Source organism: Triticum dicoccoides, chromosome 2B, assembly GCF_002162155.2.
Source record: "Triticum dicoccoides isolate Atlit2015 ecotype Zavitan chromosome 2B, WEW_v2.0, whole genome shotgun sequence".
NCBI classification, from domain to species: Eukaryota; Viridiplantae; Streptophyta; class Magnoliopsida; order Poales; family Poaceae; genus Triticum; species Triticum dicoccoides.
This window is the reverse complement of record NC_041383.1, coordinates 258997641-259008520: the sequence shown is the minus strand read 5'-3', so window position 1 is coordinate 259008520 and position 10880 is coordinate 258997641. Positions and strand designations below refer to the sequence as shown.

The following is a 10880-nucleotide window of genomic DNA, read 5'->3' as shown; positions in this document are numbered from 1 at the left end:
GGGGGGGCGGAGGCCACGGCAGGGCACCGCGGCTGCAGGCGAGCGGCACGGGGGAGGTGGCTGGAGGCGGGCAAGGCAATGGGCGTCGAGGACCTGCACGCGGACGGGGGCGCGGTGAGCGCGCATCGGGCGCGATCGGAGATGGCGCGGGCGTGCACGCCGATGGGGACCGGGGCGCACGGTGACGAGGCGAGCCAGGAAAGGCGAGTGCGCGGCCGGCACGGGGAGAGGAGGAGGGAAAGGTGGCTGCTCACGGTGGGGAGTAGGGTCCAGGGCAGCGGGGGTCGAGGTAGTCCGGTGAGGGTGAGGCCCGGGAAGCGATTCGGCGAAGTTCGGCGATGTCGAGGCAGCTCGGATCGGGGGCGACAGGATCGCGGCGGCGTCCGAGCCGCCGACGAAGAGGGCGGTGGGGCGATGGCGCGCAACGGGTCGGGGGCGTCGGTTGCCCCCGATCCAGATCTACCCGGGGGCGGGCGCGCCGGCGGGATGGGGCTCCAACGCGGGGAGCGCAGCGGCGCCAGAGAAACGAGAGGGAGCGGCGAGGGGATCGTGCAGGACGAGTGGGGGAGTGGGGGTGGTTCACGGGGGTTAGGGTTTCGGGGTGGGGAGACAAGGAAGTCGGGATGGGCCGGCCAGGGGGGGCCTGGTAGCCCTGTTGGGCCGAACGGCCCAGGGAAGGATGGGTCTTCCTTCGTTCTCTTTTTTTATTTGCTTAGTTTTTGTTTTACTTTTCCTTTTCTATTTATATTTTAGGATCTAATTATTTTATTTTTGTAAAACACATCCTTAGCACCTAGATTAGCATATCAAGTTAGACCAGTGCCATAGAAAGTTTTTAGTGCCCAATTAAATTAGTTTAATATTATATTAAATATAAAAGGTATTTACTTAATTGTTTCACCTACTGTTTTAATTATTTTAGAGCCTTTAAACATTTTATAAAAGTGGGGTTTCTTCACCATAATTATCTATGCAATATTTGGTTCACTCCGAACATTTTTGTTCCAATGTTTGAAAACTTTTGTTGTTTGCCATATTTTGAATTGATTTTTGAATCGGTTTTAAACTAACAAAAGATTAGCAACAGTAACGGAGGTGACGTGGCATCATTAGCAGAGTTTTACTGTCGCTTAATTATCCGGGCGTCACACCACCATACCTACCTATATGTGGTATTACCCTGCCGTTCTGAGTAAATTTGCATGTGCCACCTCTAAAATTTCAAATGAACATCTGTTTTGTGTGCCTGGATTGTTCATAGAGCGACATGGGGTAGTCGGTATCTTCCATGCTAAGCGGGTTATTCACATGATGAGTGTTTATTCACTCGTCCTTGCACGAGAGGGGCGGTAATAGGGATTCCCAGCCCCGAAATAAAAAATTGCAAATAATTAAACAAAACTCCCCTAGGATTGTTGTTGGTATGGATGGTACCCGTGGATTCGGCTAGCCGTGGAGTGTGTTTGTTGGTGGAGGGGGGTAAACCTTTACTTGTATCGCTTGGGAACCGCCACTAATATGTTTAGCATGGAAGATATTGGTAAATTTTGGTCGTGACGTAAACAAGAAGGGTGCATTTTCCAAAATTTCATTTATCTCCGATTTAAGCTTCGAGCTCTGGCACCTCTGCAAATCTCTGCTTCCTTCTGCGAAGAGACTATCTATTTAATTTTATGTTGCGTCATCAACTTCTCAAACAAGTGCCCGATCCGAGAGCACTATTGTCATCCTCATGCACTGTGTATAGTTAATGTTGAATGCATCATGATTGGATCTTTTCTACCATGAATTAAAATGTTTAATCGCTGCTTGAACTTTGGAGGTGCTTTGTATTTATATTTTGCGGTCTCAGAAAGGGCTAGCGAGATACCACTGTTGTCATATTATATCATGGTTGTTTTGACAAAGTGTTGTCATTTGAGATATTTTATTATTGCTCTCTAGTTGCTTATGCTATTGATATGAGTTAATATAATTTTTAGGAGTTATTGTTGACATGGTTAGTCATGATCTTTGTTGAAAACATGGGTGCTACTTAAGCATATTTATGTAAACAAGAGCAAAAGAGTTCGTAAAAGTTTTTCTTTTTTACTTTCAGTTTATCAACTAAATTGTTTGAGGGCAAACAAAGGTTTAAGCTTGGGGGAGTTGTTACGTCTCCGTCGTATCTACTTTTCCTAACGCTTTTGCTCTTGTTTTGGACTCTAATTTACATGATTTGAATGAGACTAACCCGGACTGATGTTGTTTTCAGCAGAACTACTATGGTGTTGTTTTTGTGCAGAAATAAAAGTTCTTGGAATGAAAGGAAACTTTTTAGAGAATTATTTTACAATAAAAGAAAAAATAGGAGCCAAGAACCACCGTAGGGGGGCCCTGGCTGGGCACAAGACACCAGGGCGCGCCCCCTCTCTGGCGCGCCCTAGTGGATTGTCCTCACCTCGTGGCCCCCAAACCCTAATTCCGACGCTATAAAATCCTATTTTCAAACAAAAAATCAGGGAGGAAGGATTATCGCGTTTCACGAGAAGAGCCGCCGCCACCTCATGTTCTTCATCGGGAGGCCAGATCTGGAGACCATTCAGGGCTCCGGAGAGGGGAATCTTCGATCTTCATCATCACCAACCATCCTTCATCGCCAATTTCATGATGCTCCCCACCGGGAGTGAGTAATTCCTTCATAGCCTCGCTGGTCGGTGAGGAGTTGGATGAGATTCATCATGCAATCGAGTTAGTTTTGTTAAGGCTTAATCCCTGGTATCCACTATGTTCTGAGATTGATGTTGCTATGACTTTGCCATGATTAATGCTTGTCACTAGGGCTCGAGTGCCATGATTTCAGATCTGAACCGTTTATGTTTTCACCATTATATCTATGTTCTATATCCGATATTGGAAGTTATAGGCACCTGCTCGTGTTATGATCCGTAAACCGCGGGGTGACAATAATCAGGATACTTTCCGGTGATGAACGTAGTTTGAGGATTTCATGTATGCACTATGTGTTAATGCTTTGTCCGGCTCTCTATTAAAAGGAGGCCTTAATATCCCTTATTTTCCTTATGGACCCCGCTGCCACGGGGAGGGTAGGACAAAAGATGTCATTCACATTCTTTTCATAAGCACGTATGACTATTTACGGGATATATGCCTACATTATATTTATGAACTGGAGCTAGTTTTGTATCACCCTAGGTTATGACTGTTATATGATGAATATCATCCAACGAATTCATCGATCCAATGTCTATGAGTTTTTCACATATTTTTCTTGCTAAGTTACTATTGTTATTGCTACTGTTACGCTTGCTACAAAATCATTGCTATCATTATTATTGCTACTGCTATTGTTACCACTGCTATCAAAACTATCATATTACTGTGCTATTGATCACCTTACTGCAGATATTTAATCTCCAGGTAGGGTTGAATTGATAATTCAACTGCTAATATTTGCATATATTCTTTGGCCCCCCTTGTGTCGAATCTATAAATTTGGATTGAATATTCTACCCTCAAAAACTGCTGCGACCCCCTATACTTATGGGTAATCAGGCGCCTGTGCGGCGGGTGGACAGAGGAGGAAGAGAAGGGAACGAAAGAGCGGTTGGCAGTTGGCACGCGGCCATGATTTTTTATATCTCCTGTAGGTGGAGATGTATATTTGCATTGCGAGGTGTTGTATTTTACATCTTCGGAAGACAGAGATGTAATTTGTTTTCATCTACATAATCTGTTGGAGAGGGGTTTTGGGGCCTTGAAGATGCAAAAATCATCTTCTATTGAAGATGAGCTAAACGATGTTTTTTTTTTTGAAAGGTACTATTCTCTTTTTTTTTGAATGGACGATGTAACCATTCTGGTAAAGAGGTTTGAAGTGTAAAAAGAGAAAGGAAAAAAAAAACTGACTGCATTATCGCGTTCTCGTTTTCCATAGCAACCGTTCACCAACCAGCATAGCCTGCGGGCTGGTTGCGCAATGGCGGCGGGTCCCTTCGCGCTCCGCCTAGGGCCGCGCCTCGCGGCGCCGGCCGTGGCGAGTGCGACTAGGGGAGGAGGACGGGGAAGTGACCGCCCTACGGCCAGCCGAGCGCTGTAAGCGGATAATTTGTTTTCTCCAGCTTATCTTTGTTGGTTCTCGTGGTCTGCCTCTGGGCTGCCGGAAATGGGGGTAGTGAGCGGCTCGTCGGCTCGAGCTGCAAGCTGCGGAGTATTTCAAGGTACACGAGTCCGAGCGCACGGCTGCAGCCTGCCGGTGTCGCGGTTAGAGCGGATTTGATGATTGTGGATTGTATTGGCTTGTGCGTCCCTTCTGCATCAGTTCTCACTTGCAGTCGGTCTGGTCTAGCAGGTGAACGATTAGAGCGTTTCCATATTATCCAGGAATTCTACGTATTAAAGGAGCTCTCTGAGTTGTCATGCACGACTAGGAGATGCAGTTCTACATACAAAAACTAGTTTTAAGGAGTGATTTGACATATGTGAGGTGGTTGAACATGATTTACTGACTATGAACAGCGTGTTGTTGAAGGAGCCTTGTTCTGGATATCGAGAGTTGAGTCAGGACTTAGATTACATGTTCTGAAGACTCACTTCTGATCCTCAACATGTTACTTTGTTAGTATCTTGTAGTCCTGTTTAGGATATAGAGCAGCAATATGTGGTGTTAGGTGTAATTTCATTGGGTACACACTTATTGTTACATTTGGTGATACTTGTACACCTTTTGTTTTTGTTTTTGTTTTTGTACATGAACAATTCGACAAGTCCTGCATCCTAACGTTTTACTTGGCTGTCAGGATTCTGCTAGAGAACTTGACTCGTCTACATTTAAGTTTTAATTTTTTACGTATTGTTGTTCAGCACATGCGCCGCGATGTGCTGGTTCCATACTTCAAAGGTCCTCTTTCTTTACCGTGATGAATGTTGGGGCTGGTGATGGCATGTCAGTCATCCCACCTCCACTCCATCAAAAGTAACTTGCTGGTGTTTGTCCTCATTTCTCCACAAACTTTACCATCTTGTCTTTAGTGTTTGGAAATATGGAATATGATTCTTTTAACATGTCTTTCTCATTGCTTGTTTTATTTTCTCTATGGAAGTCTTAACTGTCCAAGTAATTTGTTGTCACCATTGGGTTTATATGGGCATTGATGTGCTGGTGGATTTACATATATTACTATTTGAGAAAGCCTGTTAAAGTGTACTGCTCACCTTATCAAATCAATTTAAGCTTTGAGTGAACTGATCGGTAAATAAATACCAGTGCTTCAAGTTTTAGCTAACATGATATAAAGAAAAGAACAGCTGTGCTGACCTCTAGTCCACGAATTAGGCCTAGTGAAGCCTAAACACAACGGTTCAGAGTGGGAGGAGGGTGGAGCAGTGTGTGAATTGACTGGTGCATGAAATCCAATTTATGTTAGAACAGGCTTTGTCCTTAGAGAGGTTAAATGAGCATGAAGATGAACTGTTCTGATACTGTCAGGAGAATACAATTAGACTACTCGCGTTTATCTGCTATTCAATGCATAAATAGATTCAAGTAGAAGAACACTTCACATAGGGAAGGCATGGGTGGGTGATGGGCTTTTGGACTTTAGTTTTTCGCTGTTAGCTTTCTGCGGCAGCGTAGCTCTGTTTTTATTTTTGCACCAGGATGCTATTTTGTTCTTTTCGTTCGTTATTGGCTGATAGTGGAACCCGGTCCTTTCCTAGGAAAATGAGTGAGTGATGGAGGGTGTTTTGCTGTGTTTTGACGTTTGGTTTCTTCTGCTGCCACAGTGCCACACATCAAATGCTCTTGTTGTGTACGGCTTCCAATTAATGATAAGATGAGTGTGTGTGGTCCTATTCTGCCAAATTGTATCACATCAGTCAGTTTCCCTATTCATCCTAAATATCAAGGTATGTTCAACTTTAGGAGAACAGAGCGAGTTTGGATGAGCACAAAATCAATGTCTCTGATGCAATGTAGGAGAATACAATGAGACCACACACACTTGTCTTTCATTCATTGCATAAATGGAAATGAATGGATGATTAGTTGACATGTGGTAATGAAAGCACAGTGGAAAACAAAGTAATCTGGAAAACAGCTGAAGAGGGGAGAAGAAAGCACATTGTTGGTGTGCATTTTCTGTTGCTGCTCATAGTGGTCTTATTGTAGAAAAAGTTGTCTATTCAGTTAATGATATGCCGAGTTTTTGGTTTCGTTCTATCCACCTACATGGTGTCAGAGCAAATAATTTTCCATTCACCTAAACTAGCCAGCACCGTTCAAAGAGCAGAGTGAGCTCATACGAAGATGAAACCGGATGCTCTGATACCATGTAGAAGAATAGAAAAAGACCACATCTTGTCATTTAAATAAGTAGATTTGGTAGAAGAACATTTGAAGTGCAATAACAAAAGTAGCACAATGGCAAAGCAAACTAATCTAACTATTGCTCAAGAGAGGGGGTGGGGAGAGAATTCTTCTACCATTGGGCTTGAGTGAATCATAGCATGTATGTATCTAAGAGGAAAAGCATTGACACCAGTTCGAGAAATGAAAGCAGCGGATATAAAGCACTCATTTGAGTGATTTTCCCTTGATGTAGGACATTGCATAGGCAGGAACCTCGTCACATAGAAGCTAGCTCCAAAATATTTTAGTTGTATGACTAAGAGTTTAATCCATTTGAGGACATATCTAGAGGATAACACCAAAAGTAAACAATATTTGTTCATTTCCCCATGCTACTATTCCTATAGGTCCTCTTTTAGTAATATTTTGGCTCATGTGCACCAATGTGGAAACATCCTGAAAGAAGAAATTGTCGGTAGAGCACATACTAGTGGTTTGCCAGACTTGAGGTACACTAGCTCGATTTCAGGATCAAACTCCATGTCGTTGTGTCGCCTAACAAAGACGTCTGTTAGGTTGTGGGAGTTGGCTCCATATAACACAATATTCAGCATGGTCATCAAGGGGAAAAGGGGAGAAACAAGAACATAGCTCCCTATAACAGTATAGAAGGTAGGTGTAGGTGGCCCAATAGTTCAATGTTGTTTCTCCCCATTTCTCCTCGATGACCATGCTGATTTTGTATTATAAGGAGCCAACTTCTGTGACCTCGCATGCGTCATTGTCAGGCGAGACAATGTCGTGCAGTTTGATCCTAAAATCAAGTGTGTATCGCACGTCCGTCAAACTACCGGTATGTGCTATACCCCCGATTTCTTCTTTCAGGATATTTCCACATTGGTGCAAATCTATGTTACAAGAACATCGTAAGGGGAACTATAGGAGTAGTAGCATGGGAAAAATAAACGAACACCGTTGTTTTTGCTGTTATCCTCTCAATATTCCCTCATATGGAATAAGTTCTTTGCCATACAACTAAGATATTGTTGTTGAAGGGCTAACTTCTATGTGGCCACGTTCCTCTCTAAGCAATGTCCCATGTCAAGGGAAAACCACTCAAGTGAGTACCTTATGTATGCTGCTTTCATTTATCGAACTGTACCAGATTGTCAATGCTTTATTATTGATAAACACATGTCAAGTCCATGAGTTGTATCTCCCTCTATTTAATGGCAAGATGGGTGTGATTGATATCATTCTGTTTGTCAAAATGGTAACAGAGTGGACCATCTTTCTGCTCAGCCGAACTAGCAAGCTATGTTGACCTGATGGTGACACAACAAGTTCAGATGAACATTAGGATAAACTTCTTTTTTTGCCATATGAGAGAATATAATGAGACAACATACACTTAACATATCATTCATTGAATAAATAGAGAAGTGAAGTGATGATCACTTGAAGCAGAAGCCTACAACAAATGAAGAATCACTACGGCAAAACATAGTAAGCTAAAGAGTAGATTGAGAGAAAATAGGATGATTTATTCAACAAGTGTCAAGATCAGTGTGTCTGGTCTCATTCAGTTCGCCCATATGGTATAAAGAGAGCAATTTTTTCACTTGAACTAGCAAGTGTGTTCAGCTATAGGAGAATAGAGCTAGTCCGGAGGGACATGAACATCGACCACTCTGATACCATATAGAAATAATACAGCGACCATACATTCATTCTTATCTTAACACTCATTGAATGACTATAGATGAATTTAAGAGCACTTGATGTATATATACAGAAAAGGCACAACTGCAGAACAGTCAAAGCTAAAATAAGAGCTCTAGAGGGAGTTTCCCAGGGAAGGTTTTCTGTAGGTCATTTTGTATTAGAATACAACTTGTTTGCATTGTTTGGATTTACGTGGGCCTTCCAGTTTGCAGTAACTGCTACCAAGATTATGATATGTGTTCTGAGATGCTCTTCACTAGTTACCAAATTAAATTGCATTTATTTTGGTCATAGGGTGTCAAAGAAGTCAAACAAGGACCACCGTTTGTGGATTAGGAAAGATTCGGCTGGGTCAGGGAAGAAGGCTCTTTGTCTTGTTAATACTGTAAGATATAACGCCACTCGATCATGATGTTTTCACCTTTCCATGCTGAAATGTGTGAAATCAGTTTGACAAAGCGATCTCTTTGGCATTTTATTTTATTTTAGCATTGCTCTTATGTGTAAGCATCTTTTATGTCGACATAGGCATAGTTTCGGCCTCATATGGCTTTACTGTTGCCACTTTGTCGTTTTTATATTCTTTGTCAGACTGTTTGTTTGATGGCTGTGTGCATCTTAGCTATGCAGAGGCAGGTGTCGCTCTTTATGCTTCGTATCTGCTCGATGCAACATTTTTAGTTAATAAAAGTGCCCTTTATCGAAAAATCTTTTTTGTAGCAATGGTATTATTGGGCTTAAAAGCTGATCTGTGCTCAAATCAGTTTATGGAACCATCTCTCTTAGGTTTCAAAACTACCGAATGAAAGAGAAACTGTTTATGGTGCATTGGATAGGTGGACTGCTTTTGAGTCTGAATTTCCAATTATAGCAGCGGCTAAAGCTTTGGAGATGTTGAAAAAGCAAAGAAAATGGCTACAGATTATCCAGGCATGAACTAAATTAGTTAGTTGGTAGCCTGTTTAGAATAGATCACAGTAATTCGCAAAAAAGAAATAATTTCAGCAAGCACATTTTCTCACTTACCTCAATTTTTAATGATTTCACAGGTAACCAAGTGGCTGATGAGTAAAGGTCAGGTGCTGACATGGACAATGTACGATACACTGCTGTTGGCTCTTTCTATGGATGGAAGAGTAGATGAGGCTGAGTCAATTTGGAATACTATCTTACAAACTTATACACGCTCAGTGCCCAAGAAGTTGTTCTCTCGGATGATCCAGATTTACAACACGCGCCATCTTCCAGACAAAGTTTTGGAGGTTAAATTTGAGTTTTAACACATTTGCTCTAGTGTTTCGTTTTGAGAATCATGTGCAACCAAGGCTAAATGTGTGGTTCATCTCAAACTACTTGAGTTTGTTATTTCCAGGCTCCCTCTTTTTTAGTTTATTCGGCTCATCTAAAAATGTAACCAAGGAGGGTTCTAATTAAGTGTTGGACCTTGGATTAAAGCAACATTGAGAATCAAAATTAGGCAGAAATTAAATGCCCGAAAGGCGAGCGGGCGCATAAACAAGGGACGATAGTTATTGCTGGCCTTACAAACTGAAAAATTACAGATTTTTAGATGATCCTAATAAACTGGAAAGGAGACATGTTGACTGTTAGTTTAATAATTAACGATACAGTATCATCACGGGACAGTCTATTGTGCTTTAATGATCAATTGCATTTAAGTGGTGTCTGTTGGTTGGTCAAAGTTGAGACTTCAGTCTAATTCTTCCTTGCCAATTTCAGATATATGCTGACATGGAGGAATTGGGCGTGCGTCCAGACGAGGATACAACAAGAAGAATCGGACGAGCATTTGCAACTTCAGGCCAGGAAGATAAGCAGAAGCCTGTCCTTGAAAAACACTTGAAGAAGTGGAAGTACATCCATTTCAATGGTGAGCGTGTTCGTGTGCGGAGGGCAGGACCTTTGGCCTAGCAAACGTCCTCTGGATAGGTTCGGATGAACAATGAGTGTCGCCTCGCCTGGACGTATGTGATTGCTATTGTTCTTCCGAGGTCCTATGCGAGCATGTCAGGTAGAACAAGGTGTCGAAATTGTAATGCTCTCTAGACAAATGGATAATATCATAGTGCAGGGTGAGAACTGGCATTACTAATGATGTTGGTATCCAAACATGTGTAAGTTGTGATGTTTCAGACAGGTTGCTGTCGTCTTCGGCACCATGTGCAGGAACAAAGTTTTGACGAACCAAGTTTGTTAATTAACCGCTACGGCGTGTGACATGACAGTACAGTCCTGCTCCTGATGAAGGGTGCAGTTAGCCACGCAGATCAGATCTTGTGTTCCAAACTTCCAATGCTGGCATCCAGTGAGGTCGTCATCGAGGGCGTGACTCCGGTGCTACAATGTATGCCTGAGTTGCAGGTGTTAAGTGTGGAACCATCTTCGCCTATATCGATGGTGCTCTCGAAGGTGGGCTCGCTTGGGGCGGTGACGGTTGCCTCGACGCCCTCTCCACCTCCGTTGGAGCCTAGTCAGTCGGAGTATGCATGTGTGGAGGGTGATGGTCCAGACATGGTTAACACGCGATCGCTTGAACCCTTTGGAGGTGTGGTTCCTATGGCTGATAAAATTGTTGTGGCCGGAGTGTTGGTGCCTAATCCTGGTGTCCTTTTAGCCACCAAGATTTGTGAATTCCTAGCCAACCTGGACTCTAAAAATTCTGGAAAGACGATTGGATGCCTCTTGGAGGAAAAAGCTTTGAGGGAGAAGCACAAGAAGGGTGGCGCTAACTCTAGATCTGACATCCTCAAAGAGAAATCTTGCAGGAGCAAAAGCAAGAAGGATA

The 10880-nt window shown here is 42.9% G+C and overlaps 1 protein-coding gene across 3 annotated transcripts; it reads left to right on the top strand.

Moving 5' to 3' along the window:
• Positions 1 to 3909: 3909 nt before the first annotated feature.
• Positions 3910 to 10296, top strand: LOC119363402 (pentatricopeptide repeat-containing protein At4g18975, chloroplastic-like). 3 transcript variants are annotated; one of them, XM_037628746.1, is made up of 5 exons: positions 3910 to 4095; positions 8369 to 8459; positions 8861 to 9004; positions 9124 to 9336; positions 9815 to 10296. In XM_037628746.1, exons 1-5 carry the CDS (start codon positions 3980 to 3982, stop codon positions 10004 to 10006), a joined length of 756 nt encoding a protein of 251 aa, XP_037484643.1. In that variant the 5' UTR covers positions 3910 to 3979; the 3' UTR covers positions 10007 to 10296. The 3 variants fall into 3 exon arrangements, with proteins under 3 accessions (XP_037484643.1, XP_037484644.1, XP_037484645.1); XM_037628747.1 differs by lacking the exon at positions 8369 to 8459 and having other exon boundaries at positions 8911 to 9004; XM_037628748.1 differs by lacking the exon at positions 8861 to 9004.
• Positions 10297 to 10880: the final 584 nt, after the last annotated feature.